This window comes from Leishmania infantum, chromosome 24 (genome assembly GCF_000002875.2).
Source record: "Leishmania infantum JPCM5 genome chromosome 24".
NCBI lineage: Eukaryota > Euglenozoa > Kinetoplastea > Trypanosomatida > Trypanosomatidae > Leishmania > Leishmania infantum.
The window spans coordinates 402,977-428,700 of record NC_009408.2 but is presented as its reverse complement, the minus strand read 5'-3'; the positions used below and the strand labels follow the sequence as shown (position 1 = coordinate 428,700).

At 62.9% G+C, this 25,724-nt stretch overlaps 6 protein-coding genes across 6 annotated transcripts; all 6 read right to left on the bottom strand.

Moving 5' to 3' along the window:
• Positions 1-3,088: 3,088 nt before the first annotated feature.
• LINJ_24_1190 (hypothetical protein, unknown function) lies at positions 3,089-6,187 on the bottom strand (the record flags this gene model as incomplete). Its single annotated transcript, XM_001465908.1, has 1 exon — positions 3,089-6,187. One exon carries the CDS (start codon positions 6,185-6,187, stop codon positions 3,089-3,091), a length of 3,099 nt encoding a protein of 1,032 aa, XP_001465945.1.
• Positions 6,188-7,235: 1,048 nt separating this feature from the next.
• LINJ_24_1180 (putative mitochondrial DNA-directed RNA polymerase) lies at positions 7,236-11,768 on the bottom strand (the record flags this gene model as incomplete). The annotated part of the gene is made up of 1 exon (XM_001465907.1): positions 7,236-11,768. One exon carries the CDS (start codon positions 11,766-11,768, stop codon positions 7,236-7,238), a length of 4,533 nt encoding a protein of 1,510 aa, XP_001465944.1.
• An 846-nt stretch (positions 11,769-12,614) lies between these two features.
• LINJ_24_1170 (conserved hypothetical protein) lies at positions 12,615-13,862 on the bottom strand (the record flags this gene model as incomplete). The annotated part of the gene is made up of 1 exon (XM_001465906.1): positions 12,615-13,862. The coding sequence occupies one exon, from the start codon at positions 13,860-13,862 to the stop codon at positions 12,615-12,617; it is 1,248 nt and encodes a 415-aa protein (XP_001465943.1).
• Positions 13,863-14,522: 660 nt separating this feature from the next.
• On the bottom strand, positions 14,523-17,489 carry LINJ_24_1160 (actin-interacting protein-like protein; the record flags this gene model as incomplete). The annotated part of the gene is made up of 1 exon (XM_001465905.1): positions 14,523-17,489. The coding sequence occupies one exon, from the start codon at positions 17,487-17,489 to the stop codon at positions 14,523-14,525; it is 2,967 nt and encodes a 988-aa protein (XP_001465942.1).
• Positions 17,490-18,896: 1,407 nt separating this feature from the next.
• On the bottom strand, positions 18,897-21,305 carry LINJ_24_1150 (conserved hypothetical protein; the record flags this gene model as incomplete). Its single annotated transcript, XM_001465904.1, has 1 exon — positions 18,897-21,305. One exon carries the CDS (start codon positions 21,303-21,305, stop codon positions 18,897-18,899), a length of 2,409 nt encoding a protein of 802 aa, XP_001465941.1.
• A 1,554-nt stretch (positions 21,306-22,859) lies between these two features.
• LINJ_24_1140 (conserved hypothetical protein) lies at positions 22,860-24,668 on the bottom strand (the record flags this gene model as incomplete). The annotated part of the gene is made up of 1 exon (XM_001465903.1): positions 22,860-24,668. The coding sequence occupies one exon, from the start codon at positions 24,666-24,668 to the stop codon at positions 22,860-22,862; it is 1,809 nt and encodes a 602-aa protein (XP_001465940.1).
• Between the last annotated feature and the right edge of the window lie 1,056 nt (positions 24,669-25,724).

Genomic DNA, 25,724 nt, shown 5'->3' with positions numbered 1-25,724 from the left:
GCATGCTCAGCATATCGTGGCGTGACGGAGGTGACGCTCGGGGGGGGGGCGCCGAAGTGCGCGTGCGTGCGCGTGTATCACTTGAGCCGCACGCACCAAAAGGGCACTTCTGGCCTATATATATATATATGCAGCAGGTGACCATTTCTCTGCCACACAACACGAGCTCAACCTCCGCTCGACCCCTCGGCCCTGCCACAGGCCCCATCGTGTGGTGCGAAGCAGCGCTGGAAACGCCAGTGCAGCAGTGCGCCCACTCGGTTACCTGAGTACCACCTATGCTTCAAACCCTTACCCACGATCTGCCCCTCGCCGGCCCGTCTCACAGCAGCTCCTCCACCAGCAGGCAGTGTGAGGGGCACGTCAGAGCCACGCCGAAGCTCTGCCCATTGCATGAATGGCACAGACGTGCTCACTGTTGCAGGTCAAACCGACGCAGCGACGTCCACAACCTGGACGACGGCATCAGTCAAGATACATCGCTCTGACCTCCCCTACCTACCCCCTCTCCCCACGCTGTGAGTGCCTGACCCTGTCACCACCAGAAGTGGTTGGACATTGACACGGATAGAAGTGCGGCTGCTTCTCGGCTTTCTCCCTCAGAGTGGTGGTGGTGGTGGTGCTGGACCCTGCGATACCACGCACTGGGAGGTGTGCGCGTGTGTGTGTCCTCTGTAGTCAGGGATGGCGTGGCGTGTGCAGGGGTGGGGTGGGGAGGGAGAAGAGACAAGAGAAGATGGCTAGTGCCATCAAGAAACACGAACAACATCGAGAGCAGCAGCGTCATGCCATCCACAAAGGCCGTGACGCGAAGTGGAGGACGAAGGGTCGTGTAGATGACGTACCGGCCACTCACACCCAAGAGGTTGTTCCGTACAGCACCCCCAGTAGTCATGTAGTGACAGTGGAAACCAAGCGCCGGAACTGTGCCAGCCTGTCTGCTGCGAGCTCGTCTCTTACGATGGATGCTTCCCAGCGCACACGGCAGCGCATGCATGGCTCAGGTATGGTCTCTGACGTTACAGCAGCAGCATCAGAGGTGGCAGGGCGAATCGAACGCGAGCGTGCGGTGGTCGACTGCAACGAGACAATGGGCTGATCCAGCTCGGACGTGCAGGTACCCGCGAAGCTGCGATGGCACGCCGTGTGCCGCATCACAGAGGCGGTGTTGCCCGGTGATTGCTTGCAGAGGCGCGGGAGCGATAAGCCCGATAAGGTGATGGTGCCATCGATCGGTCTCGTCGGCATTGCTTGCGCGTATTGCCGCTGCTGCGACGCCGCCGGCACCACCCGAGCACCGGGGCTGGCCGTCTGCGCTCGTTGCATGGGTTGACCCCGCCTAGAGGCCACTGCTTCTCGAAGCAGCTGCGTGTCAAACTCGTTGCGTCCGACGTAGTACGGCGACTCAGGGTAGTGCACACCGAGAGTCTCGGGAAGGCGGTGCGTTAAGTGGTTCACGGACGAGTATAGAAACGGTACTCCATCGCCACTGAGGAGGGTCGACGTGTTTGGAGCGGAGAAAGGCAGACGTCGCCGCCGTCTCCGAAGCGGTGAAGTAGGCTGTGCGTGCGCTACTGATGCGGGCCTATCTACTTGGGGGGTCGTGGGGAGGCTGTGCATGTACTGGTGCGCCAGCAGCATCTGCATGGATGTAGAGCCTGACGTCATTACGTCTAGGAACGGGGGAGGCTTCGCGTGCCTGATGAGAAGCGTGCTCGCCCCAGAATGCGGCACTTCGAGCGAAGGCAGTGAGGTGGATGGGAGAGCACTACCACGCAGGGCAGCAGGCCGAGAAGAAGCGGGGAGGGGGAGGGACGGATGAGCAGGCGGTGAGCTCGAAGAGGACTGAGGCGGTTGGCGGAGTACCAGGAGAAAGAGGAGGTGCCGTGCCCAGAGAGATGGAGGAATAGCATCCCGATGGTGACACCCACGAGCACAGAGAGGAAGAGAAAAAGGAGAAGTGGGGAACGCATGGAAACTATTCATGGTGCCGCCGCCCATCCACACGCGTTGTCTGGATTCTTGGCCAGCACGCCGAACCCTATCTGAGGTGGTGGCGTGGGTAGGGGGCGGAGGGGAGCAAGAGGTGAAGCCCAAAAGGAAGACGGCCGCACAGAAGACACCTGCAACCTCCTCCCCGCCACCGCCCTGTGCACTCTCTCTCTCTGCCTTCCCACCGATGATGCAGAGGTGCTTCGCATTGACTTGAGCAGCGGTGCCTTATCCAACACATCGAAAAGAAAGAACACAACCTTCGGCCGACACACACACACACACACACACAGACACACACAGACACAACAGGTGAATACGGATGCGCGAAAGAAAAGAGAGAGAGAGCAGGCGCTGCAGCGCAATGAGCGCATGCTCAGCATATCGTGGCGTGACGGAGGTGACGCTCGGGGGGGGGGGGCGCCGAAGTGCGCGTGCGTGCGCGTGTATCACTTGAGCCGCACGCACCAAAAGGGCACTTCTGGCCTATATATATATATATGCAGCAGGTGACCATTTCTCTGCCACACAACACGAGCTCAACCTCCGCTCGACCCCTCGGCCCTGCCACAGGCCCCATCGTGTGGTGCGAAGCAGCGCTGGAAACGCCAGTGCAGCAGTGCGCCCACTCGGTTACCTGAGTACCACCTATGCTTCAAACCCTTACCCACGATCTGCCCCTCGCCGGCCCGTCTCACAGCAGCTCCTCCACCAGCAGGCAGTGTGAGGGGCACGTCAGAGCCACGCCGAAGCTCTGCCCATTGCATGAATGGCACAGACGTGCTCACTGTTGCAGGTCAAACCGACGCAGCGACGTCCACAACCTGGACGACGGCATCAGTCAAGATACATCGCTCTGACCTCCCCTACCTACCCCCTCTCCCCACGCTGTGAGTGCCTGACCCTGTCACCACCAGAAGTGGTTGGACATTGACACGGATAGAAGTGCGGCTGCTTCTCGGCTTTCTCCCTCAGAGTGGTGGTGGTGGTGGTGCTGGACCCTGCGATACCACGCACTGGGAGGTGTGTGCGTGTGTGTGTCCTCTGTAGTCAGGGATGGGTACGCGGGAAGATGGGAAGCGAAACTGAATATTTCTTATAGCAGGGAGGCCAGCCTGTCCTCCACAGAGCGCAGGCACCGCTCCAGCTCCATCCGCTTCTGGTTGACGTGGGCGTAGAAGCGCTCGAGTTCGTCGTCGTCCTCCTGCTGCTCAATGTGGAGTTCCTCGAGGGCGCGATTGAGCGCTTCAGAGTCGGCGTCGTCGGCATGGCCCACACCCGTGTCCCGACCTTCGTCGTTGCGCGGCTCAGAGGTGGCTGGGCTGTTGCTACCGCTGTGTACGGACGCGTTCACGCGCAGCGTGTCTCTCTCGCGCCGCCGCTGTCGTCGCGCTGCATCGTGACGGGAGGTCACTACCTGCACTTCCCGTTCCAGCCGCTCGGCGTGGCGGAGGATATCGCGACGCACAGCCTCCAATCTTGCAAGTGAGCCGGACGCTATCGGGGAAGAGCACACCGACGCTAACGAAGGCTGCAGCTCCACCTCTTCTCCCTCCGCGACGGCGGCGGCGGACTTGGCCGTTGCTCTCTCGCCATTCGTCAAGTTGTCCATGTGCGGAACCGTCAGCGGGGGCGGGTGTCCACCATCATACGCGGTGTCGGACGGAGCCTGCAAACGGCCCGAGCTGGTTGCAAGGACCCCGCCGAGGCGAGGGGTCGCGCTGCGGAGGGACTCGGCCGCGTTTGTCTGCGCTGACGCACTGGAGCAGTGCCTTGCTGCATTCGGTTGCGCCCGTGATGGGTCACTGTGGGCGACCGAGTCACGCTCGTTGTCTATCTCCGATGCCTCAACGCATAATGGGTAGGCCGCTGCGGCCACAGAGGATTGCTGTGCAGGGGTGCGGTCGAGCGAGAGCTGGCGAGCCGGCGACAGCGTGCGCTCAAACAGTCGATGTCGGCTGCTGCTGATGCTGTCCTTGTCGTCATCCCCCACTTTACCGGTGACTGACGGGGGTCTCCATTGATGCGTATTCGACGTGGGTGCGTACGCGGCATCATGCTCATTCACGTTCGACGCGTTCTCGTCCGTGTCCGTCGTTGTCGAGTTGGCGGAGACGACCAAGAGCGAGGATCCATGCGAGTGGGCCATGCGAATGAAGGGCGAGCGCGGATGTGCATTCCCGTGCTGCAGCTCCTGTGTCCAGCGCGTCGCGGCGAGGGCGTGTCCAGAGGAGAGGGAGGAGCCTAGCGACAGCTGCTTCACTGGCGTCGCGCTTGTCAAGAGACCGCTGCGCTCCTCGTACGCACACCACACACCAGGGCTCACGGATTGGGCTTTGCCACCCCTGCGGCCACCACCGGCTGCTCTCTGTGCGCTTGCACGACGCGATGACGCGGGCGGCTGTCCGTGGCGGACATTGGTCACGCTTCCGGTGCGGCTGCCACCGTCATTTCTGGCGCAGCCGTTGCTGGAATACGCTGCGCCGGCGGCCGAGAGCGACGCCAACCCGCTTGCCTGCTCTGCTGCAGAGGACGCTGTCCCGTTGCCTCCTTGGCCGTTTCGCACCGACGAGGGACTCAACCGCAGCTCCTCCAGCTCCCTCTCCAGCACCCGCGCCTTGGCATCGAGGTGATCGTTCGCGAGCTGGAGCTGCCACATCTTCTTTGTTGTGTCCTTCAGTTGCTGGTGCATGCCGTCATACGTCAAGCCGGCGCACCGCTGCATCTCGCAGGTGGCAGACTGCGCAGCTGCGAGCGCCTGCCTTACTTCGGTAAGGCGGTGCTGTGATTGGGCCGCTGCCTCCTGCGCCGCGCGCACACGTGCCTCCAGAACACTCTTCTCCGCATCGTGGCGGGCAACCAGTTGCGCCAGCGCACGCTCCTGTGCTTCCTGTAGGCCCTTCTGTTGCTCGTGTAGCAGCGCGTAAGTGCGCTCGTTCGAATGGTGAAGATCGTGCAGCAGAGACTCGTTCTGCGCCGCCAGACGAGCAGCCGCGGTGTCGCCGTGTGTGGGCGGCTGCGGCAGCGGAGCTGCGGCGACATAGGAGGCGAGCTTGGCTGGCTCTGGCGGAGGCGGCGCTGCTGTGGCGAGGGTGTGCAGCATACGCGCTGCCGCCGTAGGCTTGAACCCGGTACCGGCACGTGCATTGGACGCCGTCGGCCGCTCCGGTGCGGACGCGATGAGATACGCCCACAGTGAGACAAGGTGCGCACGCTCTGCCGCTTCCTGCTCCACAAGCAGCCGCGCCGTCCACATATACTCGCACATGACCCCCTCACGCTCGCGGAGCTGCTGCTGAAGCGTGATCTCTTGCATGTACGCGGACTGCGCCGCTACGGTGTCGTTGAGGTGCGCTTTGATGAGATGGTATCGGCGGTAGAGCTGCGCCGCGTCCGTGAGGCTGGGCGGCGAGGTGTCCGCGTCGTCCTCCTCGTGGGCCGTGCGTCCGTGCACTGACTGAATCGGAGAGCAGAGGATCGTGGGATCCTCCGCCTCCCCGGTCGGAGGGGGCGTTGAGGAGGCTGAGAGGCCGTGCTGCTGCTGCAGCGCATCCAGCTCCAGCATGGCCGCCATGCAGCCACTGCGGTACCGTTGCAGTGCATCCATGGCCTGCGCCAATGTGCACGGAAGCCCCCCACTACTGTTTTGGTCGAGAGGGGTGCTGGATGGTGCCGAGGCAGCGGAGGCTGTCGCAGGCACCAGTATCTGCTCAGCTTCCTGCACGGTATGCTGTAAGCGGTGGCACACAGCTGCCACATGGTGGCGCCAGGGTGCTCTGCTGGATGTGTCTCCGCCGCCACTGCCGTTGCCGAACGCGGCGAGGGCCAGCCGAGAGCGGCCATGCCATGCTGGACTCCTGACGCTACCTGTATAAGGTCCTAGAGCCTGCGGTGACGAGAAGCGACTTGCGCAACGCGCAGACGCAGCCCTTTGCACATCCCACGTTGAGGCTGCCGAAGCGCCAGGGGTGCGATGTCCCCTGGACGACGGCGACGTGAATGTTCGCGCCGCTGGGTGGGCGGCTGAGGAGGTGGAGGTAAACAACAGTGAACTTGCGGATGCAGACGCCGCAGTTTGGGCGTAGTGGGGAGTGGAAAGATGAGTGATGCGGCTGCGGCGCAGGTGCGTGAGGCCCTTCAATGGCACGCGTGACGGGGTCGTCTCCGTACCCTTGGGTGCTGCACTAAAGTTCATCGCTGGCCGTCTTCCGGCGCGCGCAACGCGCTGGGACGAAACACGCAGCGCAAGAAGTAGATATGTGGGCGTAAGTCTGCGTATGCGTGTGTCTGTGTGGGCGTTGTGGCGAAAGAACGGAGAGGCGAGGGGAGCTTGGAGAGTGGGACATCCGTTCCGCAGCTGAGGAGGGTAGCGGGGAAGGACTGCAACCGCGTTGCGTTCCACGGCAAGGGGTCTTTCCAGCGGGCGCCTTCGCGAGAGGGAGAGACACATACCGATGCTTCGGTGTAGAGGAGAGAGCCCACGACGGCACGGCGGGTGAGAGGAGAGAACGCGCGCGAGAACGCGGCACTTCGCGCCCCCTTCCCCTTCCCCTTCCCCCGCACCACTCCCCAACCGCCCGCGCTCCGTCTTCGCGTTGCTGCTGGCCACTTTGCCATCGATCAACTAGCCGGCGCAGAAGGAGGACTCTAGAGCGACACAGAAACACATGAAGACCCAGACAACACGGCCGGGAACAGAGGGCCTTCACAGCCACAGCAAGAGAGAGAGCGACGACAAACTCCAAACAAACCTTAAGCTTGTGAAGAAGATAGCGGCGGCGGCGACAATGACGACGATGACAGTGTTCAGCCAGCCATCACCTTCACGCCCCGTCGCTACGCGAGAAGGGGGGGGGGGGTAGACATGAAGTAAAGAAAAAAACAAGGAGAGGTTGAAAGGGCACGTGCCACGTAACGGGGCTCGTGTGCGCTTCCTCCATAGGACAGTACCGATGCTGTCAAGCGGATGCTGACCTCTCGCCATACCACCTGCCCATCACCCTCCAACCTGCCTCACACTGCCTATCTCGACCCGTGCGTGTCTCCTTTCGCGCTGTGCCTTCTGTATCATCTGAGGCTCTGCAGTGCGCACCGGGAAGGCGAGAGGCTGAAGTGGCTGGAGGAGAAGGGAGGGGGCCACACACACACACACATACACAAAGCATAACAGGGACATGGCACATCAGCGGACCACACTCGCGCACGAGAAGCAGAGCAGACGGACACACACGCGTTAGTGACGCCTACGAGAAAAAGTATGGTGAGTTGAGGACCACATTCAGGTCCAGATCACCGCGCTTGGGCGGGTCTGGCAGCTTCACGCCGTGCCGCCGCAGGTCCATGAAGTACGTCTCCTCCCACTGCTCCTTCAGCTCCCACAAGGGATCGTACTTGGAGTACAGGTTCACGAACTGCTCTCGCAACACCTGCGACAGCTTCGGCATGTCGCACGCGTACGTCCAGTAAGAGTCGTGCACCGCCATCATGGATAGCCCCTGATGCTGCATCTCCAGCGCAGTCATGGCGAGATGCGTCGCATCAAGCGAGTGAATCAGATTCGGCGCAATGGCTGTCAGCTGCTTGCGGCTCGCAGGGGCGACGGAGTCGCCAGGTACCCGGCTGTAGCCGTGGGGCGTAAACAGGGAGCACTCGTTGCGAACCTTGTAGGGCTGCCGAACCACAAGGCCGAGCGGGGTAGTCCAGCACAGCGCGTTGCGCAGCTCGGCCGGCTGCACTTTCCAGAGCAGCGTGGTCACCTCACTAATCCACTTGCGGCAGTTTTGGGTTTCGCGGAACGTAATACCGAGCGACTCCAGCACCTTGTCACGCAGGTACGCCGCCATCTCTTTCATGTCCGTGTGCGTCCAAAGTCCGTGGCTCTTGTTCTGCTTCACCAGCTCATCAAAGATCTGCTCTGACATGCCGTAGCTAGTGACACCGTACACCTGTGTCATGATGGGGCGCTTGATCGTCTTGCGCTTGATGTGATCCTTGTCCTGGCCTCTGCCGGTGCCGAGGCACCGCTGCGCCACCTGGTGATCGCGGCCGGCGTCGATGCATATGGACTTGAGCATCTCCTTCAGGATGCCCGTGTAGGCGTCGGCAGGGCGCTCGCTCGGCACCAAGTTCACCAGTTTCGCGCCAAACGCGTCGCGACCAATGGCGGAGTAGTGCTGCAGACCATTGTAGCTGCCATCCACCGCGACGGGTAGCCGCGATAGGAACTTCTCTGGGCCCTGCGAGCACTTCATCGCGTCCGCCACCTCCTTGCACGCCATGAGGCACTGAATCGGTTCGCTCGCCTCCTGCCACCATCGATCGCCGACCAGGGGGCTCTCGGCGCTCTGCACGACGTCCTCCATGTGCTCGTCGACGTAGTGCACCCGCTCGTCAAAGGATAGCTTGCTCATGCCCATCTTGTTTGCCAGATGCACCTTCAGCCAGTACAGCCCTACCGCACCCAGAGGCTTCGGCTCCGCGTACTCGAGCAGGCCACGGAACGGGTCTGACCCGGTGTGGTTCAGCCGTCCCGGGAGCGGGTACATGCGACCGCGAAAATCCATGCTATTGGGGAAATAGATGTGCGAGAACTGCACAATGGAGCGGGCCTGGCGCAGTCCAAGCAGGTAATGAATACGGCTGCTGCGCAGCTCGCTCAGCTCCTTCCAGTCTTGCTTCTGCTGCAGGATGCACTGCCGCCGCTGCAGCAGATTGAACACGTCACCGGCAGCGAGGTCGTCGCCGTCGTCGTCGTCATTGTCGTTCAGCAACGCCGAGCGGCGGCGATCTGAAGGGTATCTGACTTCGCCGTCGCTCATATAGTAGTAGTGAAGAGGGTAGAAGCCGGGGCGAATCTTGCCAAACCCAAATCCCTCGCGCACAATAGCCTCCTGCACGTGCAGCATGTACTTGTTTATGCGCCATGGCACACGCGAGATGGCGTCGAGCGCCTTCAACATCGGCGCCTGCGACACAATCATCGCTTGATTCGCCGACCCTTTCACCGCCACGGACGGCAACACGCCGTACACAGACTTTTCACGGGTGTCGGACTCATTGAGCCACGAGTTGTAGGAGAGCTGCGGGGGAAAGGCGACGTGCAGGTCGCGCACTGACGTAGCCGCCATCTCGGTGAGCCCAACTATGTCCAGCTCCGTTGCCCCGGTCACGCTCGCAAAGCGCTCGAGCACCGGCCGCTTGCTGCCATCGCCGCGAAACGACAGATAGAGCAGCTGCACCACCAGGAAGCCGACCGCCTTCGTGGAGATGGGCGTCACGTGCAACTCCTTCTCGAAGTACTCCAGCGTCTGCGACATGCGAATGCTCCCGTTCGTGCGGATGGTGGCGCGGTCGGGCGCGCTCAGCCGTTTGTAAATGCGCTGGAAGCGGAAGTGGAAAGCGAGGTCCTCGGTGATCTTCACGAGGAGGTTGAAGAGACCGGCGGAGCGAGTGCAGTTCGTCCCCATATCGCAGACGGCGTTCAAGATGACGGCGACGCGCTCATCATGCAGGGCCGACCGCTCCTCCTGCGCATCCTGGAAGGCGCCTTGCATTTGCGAGAGAACACCGGCGAAAAACTCGCCTCGCACGCCGCCGCGCACCTCCGTCACGCCGGCCTGCACGTAGGACATGATGTCGCGCAACGCGCTCTCCGTGTTATCGTCGTTGTTGAAGTGCAGCCGCAGTGACTTCTTTACGGCCAGTCGCTGGTACAGCGGCACGACAGTCGCTCCCACCGAGTTGCCATACACGCGCTGGGCAATGTAGAGGCAGACCACGCCAGAGAGGATGCAGTCAAAGAAGTGCCGCGGCACCTCCTCGAACCGTGGCAGGTCGGTGCGGAGGATCGCTTCCCAGTTGCAGAAGAGTCGCGCGAGGTCGTGCACCCAGTCCGGTGCTGCCTGCGTGTTCCACTTAGTGTGGGACACTTCGCTGAAAGCGCGGATGGTGCTCGCGATAACGTCGCTGTTCTCCATCCCGACCACTCGGGGCTGCTCCGCGTGGCGAAAGCACTCTGCCCGCCGCTCGACCTGCTGCACAGCGGGGTCGAGGAGGCCCATGAGGCGGTGCAGCAGGGCGCTGTCGTCTGCCTCCTGGACAGTGGGTTGAACCACACCCAGCTGGACAAGGCGCTCGTTCACATCAGCCCGCGTCAGCGTCTCCTTCGCGGCGCCGTAGCGTACATAGCTGACCAGGTAGCCCGCAAAGGGGCTGAGCAGCTCGCACACCGGCAGCTCCCGCACCAGCTCGTCGGCGGCGGCGCGGTAATTGCGGAACACGCCACCCACTGCGGCGAGGGAGATCTGCTCTTGCTCTTGCTGAAACACTCGGGTGAGCTTGCGCAGCACACGCGAGATTTCGCCCGCGTGCCGCCGCACCATGAGCGCCTTCGTCGAGTTCGCGAGCAAGTCAAAACTAAGGTGGGACTCGCACGCCTCTTCGATGTGCGCCGCCTCCAGCGACTTGTTCGTCCACGCCATGCGCAGCCCGCTTGTGCGAACGTTTTCATCGAAGACGTCGCCTAGCAGGCGACGCGTGACGCTGAGGTCGTTGCTCTCGCCATGGGCATCGTGGTGGGCCTTCTCGAGGAGGCGCAGCACCACCTCTACCTTTTTATGAGCGGAAATGGAGCGCGTGCGGGCGAAGGAGCGCAGGACAGACGTTTTGCAGTGAAACAAATCGTCGCACAGCACGTCAACGGCGGAGAGCACGTTCTCGTTGAGGTTTTGCGGGCTCGAGACGGCACTGTAGCTCGCCACCGCTGAGGCCGGCAGGTCCCCGTCCCGTGCGAACGCGTCGTCGTCCACGCTCGGCACGTGAAACGGATCGCTCAAGAGCGTGTCCTCGATTCCGGCGGCAGTGCTTCCACTGCCGCTTCGGCTGTGGTCGGCGGGCAGTGCAAAGGCGGATAGAGTACCTCTGCGGTCCGTGGCACCAGACACACCGGAATGGTCGCCAGCGTGCTGGTGCGCGCCTTCGGTAGCTCTTGCGGAATCCGCCCCCGCTGCACTCAGCTTCACCTCATCTATCTCAAAGAGATCCGCGACCGAGGCCGCCTCAGAGAAGGTGATACCGTCGTCATCCTCGTCATCCGCGCCTGCCGCTGCGGCGGCGTTTCCTGCCTCGCCCTTCACGAGGCGACTTCCTCCTTCGTGCACATCTGCATCGGTTCTGCCGACGACCACATCACTGCCGCCCTCTCCACCTGCCACCTTGGTTTCGTGCGCAGAAGGCTGGGGGGTAGCCTTTAGGCGTTCAGTCTGCTGAGTGTCTCGCAGCGGCGGAGCAGAGGGGCTACTGCTGCTGGAGGTGAGTGGCGCCGGGATCGGTGGCCTCGTTATGGATGCTTGGCTCGATGTAACCGTGGTCCTCTTCGAGGACGTCTTCGTTCCTACCGGACGCTCAGCGCGCGCTTCAGCTGAGCCAGCGTCGGTGAGAGTGTCCGTCTTTGCGTCAACATCGCAGACAGACTCCTCAGCCGAGGGCGCCGTGTAATACCGCATGGCACACGTCAGCGTTCCGGAAGGGCGGCTGGCGGTAGCGATGTTGCCGCACAGTAACGCCATCGCCCCTGTCACGGCGGATGAGAGTGGGGAGGTGAGTCTGGTGCCCAAGTCCACCTCGCAGAAGCAGCGAACTGGAATGCCATTCCTGGTGCACGTATGCCAAGACGCCGCGAAAGGCTGGGTGGCTGGCTGCGCCTCCTCGTCCACTCTCCCGCTTGTCGAGAGGCGGAGAGGCGGAAGCGCCTTTCTAAGTACCGCGCTGCGGCGCATGCCTTGCTCTGCCCCTCCCTCCAGATACAGAGAGCGAAAGGAGGTTTTGCGAGGTGCCTCCTGTGCCCGTGCGAGTCTATGTCTGTGAGAGTAAGCACTGGAAGAGGGAGGGGAGGGGAGGCCGCAGTTGCGCGCTGCCGGTGTTGGTGGTAGGTGGTGGTGCTGTTGGCAGTGACCGGGAGGCGCAGACAGACTAGGAGAAAGAAACGGCGAGAGACTGAGGACTCTGAGATAAAGCGGGAGAGGGGTGGGAGGACGACGTTGGCTCGACGCACCGAAGCAAGGCGCAGAGCCACTGGCGATCCTCGCGCCTGCGCGCTCGCCGGTGTGCCGCTCCTCTGTTCTGCTTCCCGCGCGGTACGTACTTTTGGGGCGGGTACGTGGTGGGACGGCGTGCAGCGTGAGGGAAGGGGAAGGGAGGAGCAATACGACAGCAGTAGGCAGCGGTACGTCTCCGACGCCAGGTTACTCATCCCGTCCTCCCTCCTTCCCACCCCACACACAGAGACGCATCTTTGGCATCAGATGCCGTGCATCTTGCAGGGCGCCAAGGTATCGCAACACCAAGAGAGAGGGAGAGAACGGGAGAGAACGGGAGAGGGTGGGCGACGATAACGCACCGAGTGATGCTCTCTCTCTCTCTCTTCCTCTACCTCCTCCTCTTCTACTTCTTTGTTCGTGCGTGGGTACCTTGATCGTCTCGGACGCCCCCGTTTGCTCATCAGCTTGGCACGGCTCTGCATCCACGACGCCTCACTCTTTTCATTACGGCACCAACCTGCCATGACCAGTTCTCTCCCCACCATCACCACCACCACACACTGTTCGCTGTACCTCTTTGAGACTTTACGTGACCTCGGCAGGCGCCCGCTTCTTCGGGGGCGGTCGTGAGAGCAGGGCCACCAGCTGTGCGTAGGCAATCTTGCCGTCCTTGTCCACCTGCGCTCCTTCGAGCAGGCGCGATGCCTGGTCCGTCCCCAGGACGCGCTCCGCCGTGGAGCGCAGATCCGCCAGCTTCACCTTGCCCGTCTTTTCCTGGTCGAACTCGGCACACAGGCGGCCGAGCAGTGCGAAGAGCTTAGACTTCAAGGCGATCGTCGTGGCATCGCGCTCCACCACTTGCCACGCAGGACAGGTGGCGAGAACCGGAAACGCTGTCTTTATGTCGTCCACGTACACGGAGAGCACCTCTTCCTCCGCCAAACCGTCCGGCACGTGAAGATCGCCAAGCTGGGCATGTGCGAACTTCATCAGCGCGTCACGCTGGTGCAGCGACTGCTCATCATCCCGAACCACAAAGAGATCCACGCTCTCGAACACGCGGTAGAGTGTCTCCGGGACAACGGAGCGAAGGACCAACAGCAGGCTCCGCTGCACCTGCCGGTGATCCTGCGCGGCCGGCATGCACAGCGCGGTGTAGACCAGGTCGAACTGCTCCGCCGGGGCGCGGTGGTGGTCGTGCAGGAGAACGTCCACTAGCTCCCAGATGCGATCACGTGCAAGCTCATCGAGCGCGCTGGATGGCGCTGAACCGGCCGCGTTGCCGCTGCACATATCGAGCAGGTCCAGGCACGCGCCAAGAAGCTGCTCGTTTTCAAGGTCGGCGTCACGGTGCGCCTTTTCCGCTATTGAAGCGTCCTGCTCGGCATTTAGGCGCTGAACGGAGTCGCGCGTTGCGGAGACGGAGCCTCTAGTGCCCGACGCGAAGGGGTTCCAGAAGAAGCGGCGCAGGCAAATGAAGGGGGAGGTGAGAGACGCGGTCGTGCGAGCGCGTGCTGCGGGTGCCGCACTGGCAGCGGCACCCGTCATGGTGCGTGGCAGGCCATCCCAGTGCGATAGGTTAGCAGGGACAGCTGAAGAGACACGTGGCAGACGCAAGCCGCGACTCCACAGCTGGCGAGTCACCGTTGCCTTCATCAGTTGCCACGCCCCCTTTAAGTGAGGAGGAGGAGAGGGAGGGGGGCGGGAGGAGAAGAGACATTCGGTGATGAGGACAGTGACAGTGATGGAGGCCGTGGACGCGGGCGCAAACAGACACGATGATAGGGAGACGAGGAGGCGCCGCGTGCCACCCGGCATACGGCTTCCCGTCATCGGCGCAGAAGGGTCTAGATGCGACAAGAAGAGGAGAAGAGATAGGGAGGCCACGTGCGAAGGGGGCTTTCGCCGTCGGCCGCCCTGTTCCTTGCCGCACACCGCACGCGCACGGGCGACGTGGCGGCGTGCGAGGCGGGGGGGGTGTATGGCGGAGCTTCGCTCGCAAACAAAACAAGGCTTGAAACAGAGGCGCATGCGACTCCGCCTTTTGACCAGCATCCCCCCGTCTTCCTCCGATGCTTGACAGCAGCGAGGCGACGTTGTCGATGATTACGTCTGTCTCTCTGCAGGTACACCGCGCATGCGCTCTTCCCACTGCTGCGCCGCACTCGCTCGATCTCGCAGGCAAAGCGCACCCTGGCAGGGGGAGAGCGCATAGCAAGAGGCTCCGTGCTGCGCTGCGATGGTGGCGAGGACGCTCATTGAGCACACTCCCCTACCCCCTCCCCCTACTCGTACACCCCATGCGCGGATGTGACGAGGCTATGCATCGCGCATGTCCGTAGACGGAGCTGTCAAGAGAAGGTGAGCGAGAAACGCCACAGACACAGTCACATACCCGAGCTCCGCAAGCTCAGTGAGAATAGCGGGCGGGTAAAGACTGGGTGCCGGGATGAGCAGGGCAGTCATGGCGGTGGCGGGTGTCCTGAAGACGAGTTAGTCACGGCTGCGTGCCACGAGAGGGGGGTAGTAGACCGGCGGTAAGATGCTTCCGTGCACGCGCCGGCGGTGGTGAGGCGTTGGAGGAAAGATTCGCCCCTGATGCCTTTCCGCACTGTCGTGGGTGATTTGCGTCGCAGCCGGGGGCCCGGTGTCCTTGCCGTGAGTCTCACGCGGTGATGGCTGCGAAGGCGAGAGGGAAGGAGAAGACGGCGCCGAAGGAGATGAGGGAAATGGAGACTGAAGCCACGACAGGGGCACTGGGCCAAGCTCGGCGACCTTCCCCACCGCGCACGGTGGGGAGTGGCAGCGCGCAAAACCACTGCGATCCGCCGCCCCGGTCACGGCGATACCACGAGCGGAGTCAAAGGACGCAGCTAATGCTGAGCGTTTGGTGCGCGCGGACGCAGCAGGGCGGCCGGAGCAGCCTCGACAGCCGCTGCACACCGGGCGCAGGCTCGGCTTTGCTGCCTCGCTCTCATTCGCTTGCGGCAGCTGCGGTTGTCGCAGCGTCCCGTCCGCGCTTTGCCGTACGTGTACATCGTGATCTCGAGCGCGGGCCGTCTGCAGGCGACTGCGCACGCGGCTGTCCCACTGTTGTGCGCAGTCGCATCGGCAGCAGCGCCTCTGCGACTCTTCCGCCTCGACCACATCGGCGTGTGTGCGCGGCTTCACATCTGCCGAGGGAGCGGACGGTGGCGCCTCAGCACGGGTGACCCTGGTGTCGACCGCGATCGCCCTGCACGCCAACTTTGCTTGATACTTGCGCAGCTGCTTCTCGAGCAGTTCGACGCCGTCAGCGAGCGTCTGGTTGTCTTTGATGAGCTGATGTCGCTCTTTTTCCGCCTCTGCGATGCTTGCCATGAGGGCTCGCTGACTCTGCAGGGCCGAAGTAAGCTCTGCCTGAAGGTGCGCCGCCTGCTGCTGCTCCAGTGCCGAGGGCGGGGAGGCGTCGTCGGGTGACGGCTTCGGCAATGCGGATCCCTCACGCGCCGAATCCGTCGGCTGTGCCTGCTGCGTGCCCCTTTCGTCGCTGGTTTTGCTGCCACATCCGTCTATGTCGCTTCCATGGCGAGTCGGCGCTTGCGCTTCCAGCTCCTCGATGCGCCGCTGCAAGGCCGCGTTCACGCGCATGAGGCCAACGTAGCCCTTCAGCTCCGAGGAGAGCGTCGCCGCGTCGCCCTCTGCGTCGGTGGCGCTGGGTGCGCATGTGGCGGAGAGGGTCGAGCGTGCTGGCCCCGTGCCTGTTATTGACGCATCCACGGCCTCGTGCATGCCGAGCTGCTCGCGAGTTATTATCAGTTCCTCGCGCAGGTACTGGGCCTCCGTCTTCTCACGCTCCAGCATCTCTTGCGCTGCCTCCAGGTCGTGCTCGACCTTGGCGCGCTCTAGACGCTCGCGCTGGGTCTGCAAGGACAGCTCCTTCTCTCTCCCGCGCACCTGCGCCAGCTCTGCCCCCACTTCACCGAGTCGCTGCTTCAGCTGATCGACTTGGCTGCGCAGTACTTCAACAGTGGTTTGCTGCTCAGTGGAACGACGCAGCTGCCGCGCGAGATGCTCGCGGTCCTCTTGGGCTTTCACAAGTTCGCCTTGCGCCGTGCGGAGCTGTGCCTGTAGCGCCTGTACCTCACTGTGATGCTGGCGCGCATCCTCCTGTCGCTGTTGACGCAGTTGGTCCTCATGGAAGGCAGCGTTCTCCTGCGCTCGCTCAAGTCGCCGCTGCAGTCGCTGCTCCTCTTCGATGTGCAGCTGTACCTGCTCCTGGTGCTGCCGGCGAAGCGCCGCCATATCGGCAATGTACTTTGCTTTCTGGACAACAGCCTCGTCGGCCTCACACAGCTCGCTCGCCACCGGCTTCAGAGGCCTCACCGTAGCCCCGTCGTCTGCACCGCCAGCGACGAGCTGACGCTGCAGCTGGGAGATTCGCTCGTGCAGGTGCTCCATCTGGTCTTCTGCGGCCTGCCACTTCGACCGGTACAGCTGCAGCTGCTCTCGCAGCGCCTCCTCGTGCGCGTGCACACGGCCGCCACCAACTCCAGTGGGGGATGCAGGCGATCCGCCGTCACTCATGGGCCCGGTGTGCTCGTATAGCAGCTGGGCCGTTGTCAGTCGACTCTGCACAGCGTCCTTTTCTTTCGTCAGCTGCTGCACCTGTTCTTCGAGGCCGCTAACTTGCGCCACCTTTGCGGTGTGCAGCTCCTCCTGCGCTGTCAGTCGCGCCTGCAGCGCATCTCGCTGTGCTTTTACGTCCGAAAGGCTGCCCTGTAGTCGACGGAGCTCCGCCTCAAGCGTTTGGCGGATGTGCTGCAGAGAGCCAAGCTCCATCTGTGCCTCGTTCAGAGCGGTGTCACGGCGCGCCAGGTTGGCACGAAGATCGCGAATGAGCTGCTGAAGATCGGCGCCGTCGGGGCCTCGCGCTGACGTGCCGCTGGAGGCGGCTGCGCCTCTTCTCCGCTGTCCGCTCGCCGCGTAAAGAGAGAGACCGGCGCGCAGCGTGGACACAGGTGAAGGCGCCTTCGCTGCTGATGTATTCTTCTTCTCCGCGCCTCCGCACGGCCGCTGCCCATCTCCTTCGCCACCTTCGGCTGCGGTGTCCACACGCACCTGCGCCGTGTCGCCCGCGTCGGCCCATGTGCGTGACGCTTCGCACGCCTCGCATCGTCCGAAGCCATCGAGGTCCTGTTTCTCACAACCGCTGCCGCTGCATATCTGACCACGGCCCCCGCTGCTGCAGACCCGCCAGCACGGGCTCGGTGTTTGCTGCTCGGCCTCCCTCTGCGCGTCTTCCAGCTTCCCCTGCAGTTCGTTCATCTCGACAACCCGCGCCATGAGCTCCCGCTCGAGGCGGACGTTGTCCTCGTGAAGCAGGGCAAGCGTTTTGCGAGAGGCCACGAAGTCTTTTCGCAAGAAGTCAAGCTCTTCATTGACGGACTTGAACTTTCTCTGATGCAGTTCCCGGTACATGTCCATCGAGAACTCGCGGGCGGCGCGGACTGCTTCGGCTTCGGCAATCGCGAGCGTGGGGCTGCAGCTGCGGCTGTTGCCCATACGTCGACGCGGCGTCGAGTGGATCAGCGAAGATGGGGAACGGGTGGCAGCGGCGGCGGTTGCACTCTGGCGACCGCCGCCGCTGAGAGGGCGGCTCGTGCGCTGCGGGGAGATAGGCGAGAGCGCGGCGCCAAGTGAGCGTGAGTGGTGCGACTCGAAGGCCCGAGCGGATAGCGGTTCGCTCCGCTGGGCTCTGCCGCACTGTAAGACACTCGCCTCCCCACTAGCATCTCCGCAGCTGTGCAGGCCTGGCAGATCCTCTGGAGCTGTGCTACCCCCTTGTGAGCGTGAACGCCGTGTGGTGTTCGGCACACTCGGTGGCGGCGGTGGCGAGTAGGATCGTGAGATCGACTCCACTTCCGACGGAAGTCGTGGCGACGAGGCCCCTGACATGGATGAAGTCCGAGGAAGGAGGAGGACACTGTGCTGATGGTGACCAGAGAATCTATCGTGATCTACTTCTATCAGAGTGCATGCTAAAGGCGTCTGCGTCAGCCTGCTTGCGTCGAAGACCAGGAGGAAGCGAAGAGAGTGCTTGGCATGTGGGTATGCGCAGTCGACTCCCTGTGTGTGTGTGTGTGTGTGTGTGTGCTCGTCGCTTTCTATAGTGCGCGAAGTACACACGTGCCACGAGTGCGCTGTCGTTTTCGGAACGTTATCCAACAAGGAAGGGCGAGCCACGTGTGCGTGCGCGTGAGGAAAGAGAGAGTTCAGTGCGGGCGGAAGGCAGATGGTGGGTGCGCGGGCCACAAAGTACAGAGAAATGCACACAGAAAGTTGGAGCCACATCGCTTGCTGCAACGGTGCCGACAAGCGCTCTCGAAGGGCTGCCTTGTGCCCGTCACAGCTTCCCTTTTCTCAGCGGAGGTGGCAGAAAAAGGCAAGGAGAGGGTGGGTGGTGGTGGTGAGCCAGGTCCAACACGATGATCGCCTTCGAATGAGTCCACTTCGCTGCGTTTTCCCCGCCTTGTATATGTGTATTCGCCCAGCTTGGTGCCCGCGTTGTACCTCCCATCACCCATAGATGCGCAGATCGACAATGGGTGAGAGGGACAAGGTCAGGGAAAACAACGAGGGAGGGACGGACGTAGGGATGGAGGGAGGGAGGAACGGAGAACAGAGACACGGCCGGCACACGGGTGGCATGCATGCATGCATGTGTGTGTATGTGTGTGCGGGGCGACGATACAGAAAAAAGGGGAGGGGACGGGAGAGGAGGGGGAGGGAGCAAAGGCAAACAATGCCTTATCGTACAAGCGATGCAGGCGCCCAGACGCGCCTGCGCGAAGGTAGGGGGAAAGGTAGAGGTGCGGGAAGGTCCTACTACATCATGTCGATTTCTGGAGGAACGTCAACGACAAGCGGGTATCCCAGCCGCTGGATCTGATCTCGCTGCTGCGCTAACCCACAGGCCGCACAGGGGCACAAGCAACACACAGCCGCCAGACACGCGGCGACAGTGGTGGACAGCTGAAACCAGCACGAAAGGGACGTCGGTGATGCGGCAGCCTCAGCCGTGCTTGCTGCAGGCGTGGCAGTACCGCTGATGCGCTTGTCTATGGCGGCGCTGGCCATCGTCGGGGCGTGCGCCCGCGTGCACAAGCATGTGCAGCACTGCACACAGCACGTGTAGCAGCACACCGCCCCTCCGTCGACGGCCGTGTCGGGGACGAGGTGATAATGCTGGCGGATCAGGAGCCGGTTCGCCCACAGAGCGCACGGCATGCAGCACGTCATCTCGCAGCACAGACAGCACAGGGGGCACGTCAAACAGTAGGCGGTGGGGTGCGCGCAATAGAGACAGCAACCACGCGTGCTGTCACAGGCGCAGCTGATGCAGCCACAGCAACCTGTGCCCACTGAAGCGGGCGCCGACGAGGTGGCACAGCAGGTGGACGGCCTGCCGCTTTGGTAGAAAGGCACGTTTGAGTAGCAGCCATCCAGTGGAAGGCCCGTCCGCGGGCTCACAAGCGAGGCGGGGGAGGCGACACCGTTCACGGAACGGAAGGTGGCAAGTGGCGCCCGTCCACCTCCGGCGAGGTGTGATGAGGTCACCCGCCCTTCGCCCTTATCATTGCTCGCCGTGTATAGGCCATGCCAGTGCCGCTGCTGAGACACTGCCGTGCTAGCGTCGAGGACACCATCCCAATATCGACCAGCCGCAGCGTACAAGGCGGGGCTGTAGAGGTAATCGGGCCCTATCGTGTAGTACAGCTCCGGACGCAGCGACGCCGGTGGAACGCAGCAAGGGAAGGCACCGGCGCAGCAGATGTAGCGACTGCGCAGTTTGTGCAGGAGTAGCTGCTGGCGTTCGCGGAAGAGGACGCAGGGCATGGCGCAGCAACAAATTCCCGCGAGACCGGCGCCGGCCTGTCGGCAGCACGCTATGCACCCCCCCACCACCCACGGAGCGGCGATGCCGTCTGGGCTGAGGGTGCTGATGCCTTCCGGGCCTCGACACCGGCCATTGCTCGGCGCCGCCGCTCTCGTGACGTAATCAAGGCTGCAGGGCAAGGAATCAAGGGTGAGGTATGGCGACTTAGCCAGAACCATGACAGGCTTCTCCCTGGGCGTCCAGTCGGTGTCTCCAGGCGGTACGCCGCGGGGCGGTGGCACTGGCGTTGTAGGATGACAAGGTGGTAGGGGAGGCACGGACTTCTCGGCCGTGGGCTTGGGGCGGGAGAACTGCGGCGGCGCTTCCCGCGACGGTTGCGATTCGTGCTTTGGGTCATCGCTGGAGCTGCTGCCGGCATCCAGCACGTCTATATCGGTATCGCTTGACTCCGAAGAGCTGCTCCGCCTTTCGTGGGAGTTTTGCTGAGGAACGCTCACGGGCTTTGAGCGGCTTTCTCGCCGTCGCAGTGGGCTGGGACGCGGTGGTAACCGTGGACTGTCATAGACGCTGTCGTCACCGTCGCCACGGGTGTCCCTGACAGCGGGCGCGAGTCGAGCGCCGCATTCCGGGCAATAGGGGCGTGGCACCGACCGGTACATCGACGTCTCCTGCAGGTATTCGATCAGTTCCTCGGGAAGACGGTAGTTGCATCGCACGCAGCCGGCGGGCAACGACTTCCGCGACCGCCAGTTCTCAGGGTCAGCCGAGAGCGCGCTGCAGCCTTCGCTGTCTTCATCCTCGTGTCTATGCGCACCCCTCACGCGACGTGAGTCGTGTGCGGATCTAACACTGTCGCTTGCAACCCGTTGTGTACGAGCTGCGGGCTCTGCACTGACGACATCCTCGCCTGCCGCACTGCGGTACGCCTTCGTTCCAGAGGATGGACGCTCCCTCGCGTCCCCCGCTACAGGGCGAGGCCTTGAGGCAACAAGATCTTCGTCACTTGTGCACTTCTCGGCACCCTGCTGCTCTTCGGTGACCGGATCCACCTCAGCACACGCTTGACTTCGCGCAGAGCCGGCGTGGGCCTGCGGCGTACGTGGCGACGACGCAGCTCGTGGGATGCTGAGGAAGTCCTCTGCTGTGCGGTGCCTCGGGGATGAATTATGGCCCGCTACGGGCTCCACCGGAGGACGCCGTGATGGGTCCCGCTCGCCCCTCCACCTTCGCTGCTGCGCGTCGCCGGCGCCTGCTCGGAGGTTGGAGCTGTGGTCCCTCCCTTCGCGGTACGAGTAGTACGCGGGGCTCGTCGGGATCGGTGACAGAATCGGGGAGGGGATATGACGATTGAGTCGCATGGGCCGCTCCGCCACGTCGCTGTCGTTGTACGACGACATAAAGCGCTGTTCCGCACGAGCGTCACGCGTGGGTGACGCTAACCCTACTGGCAGTCGCAACTGCCGTGGTGATGGTGGCTTCTCTTCGGGGCCGTACAGGCGGTTCTCGTAGTAGGGCATTCGTTCAGCGTGGATGCACGTGCAGGGATGCTGCTGCGGTACTGCTGGCCTTGGCTTGTGCAAGACGTGTGTACGTGTGTGTGTGTGTGTGTGTGTGTGTGCGTGTTCCACGTACAAGGAGAGCAGACGGGCAGGAGATACGAGGTGATGCGTGAGTGTGCATGCGAACGGAGAGAGGGAGGAGCGATGGAGGTGGCTGGGGAGAAAGCCGTGTCTGCCGCATGCCGTGTGCACACCGCCTCAGAAAGCATGACCTACACGCGCGCAAGCGCCAGCGTGTATCATCCCCCGATCTCCTCTCCCTCCTCCTCATCCCCTACGCAGAATGCGTTCGAATGGAAGAGTCGACGCCCTCTCGCGCCCTTCGTGGGCTCGGCTGTTCACTTGAAAACAGATTGTCCCCCCTTCGCGTCCTTCGTCGCGGTCTTGTGACAGTCATCAAGGCCGTCAGCCCGCATGCCACACAACCACGACCCGCATTGCTCACCGCCCCCCACCCTTTCTCTCTCTCTCTCGCCGTGCTTGAACGATGCATGCCGCACGGCGAGGCCGACAAGAAAAGGTTGCTGTGAGAGAGAGAGAGGTTGTGGTGGTGGCCTGGAAAGGATACAAGGGAGTGGCGGGCGGTGAGCGGGCGGGTGTGATGGCAATCGAAGCGAGCGGATAGGCACCCCCCTGCGCCTGCCGCCGGGAGCAGACAACACCGGACACCAAAACACATTCGCGACAGGATCACCGAGAACCCCAGCAAACACCTGTACTCCGAGAGAGAGAGAGAGCGAGCGACGGCGACGTCGCTAAGTGGGAGATGCGTCATAGAAGAGGTACAGGCGAGTGAGGGCCACTGCCGCTGCCCGTTTTCTTGTGAGATGCGACAGTGATGATGCAACATCGACGTGGAGGCTGAATGCGAAGGGCGCCAACAATGAGAAGGTAACCGTGATGGCACAAACATACACAAAACGAAAGGGGTAGGTGTGCGTGTGCGTGTGTTGGTGGTGGCGGGGAGGAAGAAGGTCAAAGGCCTGCACTGTACATGCTCCAACAGACCCGCCACTTTATAGACGAGCAGTCTCAATGAGGCTTTTCCCTTCTACGGCTATACATAATGGAAAGGTGGTGGTGGCGGAAGAGGAAGAGAGGAAGGAAGGCGTTCTTTCAACACTGCCCGCCACCATCCCCGATCACGAGCAAAGACATGCCCTGATGGACATCTACATGAAGAGCAGGCACAAGCGCCGAAGAGAAGAGACCGCAACGAGAGAGTTCAGGGTGAAGGTGACTGGTGTGGCTATTTGTGCGGGCTACCGCCACATGTGAAAACCGAAACCGTCCAGTATCCGTCTCCCTCTCCGGCAGCCGCACAGCAGCGTCGCCGACGAGGCCTCGTGTGTGTGTGTGTGAGGGGGAGGGGCAGGGATGTAGCACATGGCTCTACAAATCTGCAAAGGTGCCGCCACTGCCAGGTTCATCGCTCTGCACAACAGTTAGCTTCTCCTTCTCCGCGGCGTCGCAGGCCTGATGCAACTTCTCCTGCCGGTCTATCACCAGCTGCCGCACCGCCGCCTGCCGAGCATCCACTGTGTTGCCCAGGAGCTCAAGAGGAGACGCATTGGGATCGTCTTCTGCGGCCGGTGCTGGCCTCCGCTGCAGCTGCGACGAAGCTGAGAAGCGATCTCCAATCGTCTCCTCTCCGTCCTTTTCACCTGCAGCGTCTACCGATGACCCGGGGGAGGGGGGCATCAGCGACGTCGCTCCTGCCGTGAAGCCTGGTAGGGGTGAGACTATGGAGAGCTTGGAGGCATCCGAAAGCCTTACCATCGCGCCGCCCGCCGCTGCCGTGTGCCGGCGCCCGTTCAGGAGAAGGGGCAGCCACACGTGCGCGAAGGCGGCTGCCATGAGCGGCATCTCGTCGAAGAACCGACAGAAGACCGCGTAGTCCATGTGCGACGTACGCATGACGCTTAACGGTATCGGCGAGCTCTGGTGTGCCGCCAAGGCTGCAGCGCCGCCCTTCTTTTTTCGCTTTCTGCTCGCTTTGAGGTAGGCGGCCTCCTCCTCCGTCGCAACAACCGTGAAGACGTCGCTAAGGGCTTTCACCATGGACGCCGTGACCGCCGCCTGCTCTTCTGCCGCCGAGCCGTCGCGGTAAGCACACCGCCGCAGCTTCGCCAGCTGCGACTTGTGAATATAGCCGTTCCCTTCCACCGCCAGCACGTTGAAGCACTCCCACCGCACGACAAGCTTCGTCTCGACGCTGTTCAGAAGCGCATCCAGCGCGTCCAGCACCTCGACAACGAGGACGCACTTGCATCCATCATGCATGTCAGCCGGGATATTGTGGGGTAGTGGCTGTTTCCCAACGCTACCGGCACCCACCGCTTCATTCCACGAGGACGCAGCCCCAGTCGTCAGCGACGGCGTTTTCGGGGTGTGAGCTCCACTGGACGTGCTACCGCCCATTTCAGCTGCGGCCGTGGTCGGCGACATCACGCTTGCGTTGCTCACGTGCAGCGGGGAAAACGTGGATGGCGGCCGCGTTCGCCCCGCTGCCGCCAGCGGCGCATTAGCGCCCGGGCCACGTCGTGCACCGGCAGGGGCGTTGCTGGACCGAGAGAAGCTGTTCCCTGGACCGTAGGAGGCGGTGCAGATGAGGTTGTCGCCGGCGACGTTCCCCTGCCGCGACAGCGAACCGCCACTGCCGGCAGTAGTGACAGACGCGACAGCGAGCAGTAAGTCGGTGGCGTCTGCAGTGCTGGGAGCACGCGTGCCTTTGTGGATGATGTAAAAAATACGTTCAGCGACGCCCGCCGAGGCGGCCGAGGGGGTCGCAGTGAGCGTTCCGACGTGGAAAGGGACACTTGCCAGCAGCGCGCGTAGCTGGTCCAGCGTGACGGCTCCGTCTTCGTTGCATAAAAGCAGCAGCGAGGTGCGGAACACCTCCAAGTTGGCGGGCACGCCGCCCTCGCGCTTTGGTGGCGCCGCCGCTGCCGCCTTCGACTTTTTCTTTTTGCCGCCGGCCTTCTTCGAGGCACCCACGGTCACGCGTCTCTTCGCTGCGGCCGCGGCTCCCGTTTTGGCCAGAAGCGCCGCTGCCGCCTGCATGGAGCGACGCTGCGCCTCCATCGACTCGCGGTCGCGCTGCCGCTGCGCCGCCGCCGGATCGCGGAGGTGGAAGGCGTCCACGAAGGCGTTCTCAATCTGGTCCGCCAGCGCATGACGGCTTTTTTGTTGCATCTGCATTGTGGCAGCCACCTCCTGCGGCGTGCGGAGCAGCAGCGACGCGATCGACGGTGCGGAGAGGCTGTCGGCCGTCTTGACGGCGGAGTGGCGGCCAAGGCCGGGGTTGGAGAAGGCGCGACTGCCGCGGTTGGGGGCGGTGGGCGTCAGCAGCGCTACTGAGGTGCAAAGGGGACTGCGCGCGCCGGGCTTTGCGGCCGCACCGGAGCTCGCCACGAGCTCGGATTTCTCCTCCGTCAGTTGCAGCCGCACGTCGTCCACGATGTAGCAGCCCTCCGGGTAGTAGCGACCGAGGTAGACGGCAGCCTCAGGCACCTGCCGCAGCCGTTCGCGGCGCTTCTGCTCCGCTGCTGCGCGCGTCTCATCCGCTCGCTGGGTGCGGAAGCTGGAAATAACGTCCTGCGTCTGTGCCGGTCGGAGAGGGACGTACAGGGGCACGATACTGCTGACAGCGCTGTCTGTCGCAAGGGCCACGGTGGAGGCATCAGGAGAGGCGGCGGCAGCGGCAGTGCTAACGAGACACCTGTCTATGACGTGGGTATTAAGCGATGGAACGTTCTTCTTGTCGCTGAGGCGGTGCTGCGCCACGGCCGCTGCCACGCCGCCCTCCAGGCACGCCTGCACCGCCTTCGCCGCCTCGGGGGTTGCTGCCTCGTTCAAGACCTCCTTGTACCCACGCAAGGCGTAGTATTGGAAGAGTGACTCCGTGCCGTAGGTGCGCCTCGCAAGAGACAACGGCTGATTCTCCGGGGTCGAGTACAGAAGAGCGAACGGGTCACTATCAGCGATGGGGAGGAGGGGGCTGCTTGTGGCGGCGGCCATCGCATCGACGGTGCTGTGACAGTTCTCCGCTATCGCTGCGGCTGTCGCAGGGGTCGGCCGCAGCATTTCCCTCATTAGCCCACTCTCATTGCCTGGCTGGGACTCGAAAGGTATGTCGGGGGACTCGACGTTGGCCATGCTGGTCTTGTGTATGCGTGTGCTCGGCACGGCGCGGCGCGGGGCAGGAATGCTGTCGGCGGTTCAGCTAGATCCTCGAAAGAAATCGACGTCCAGTGT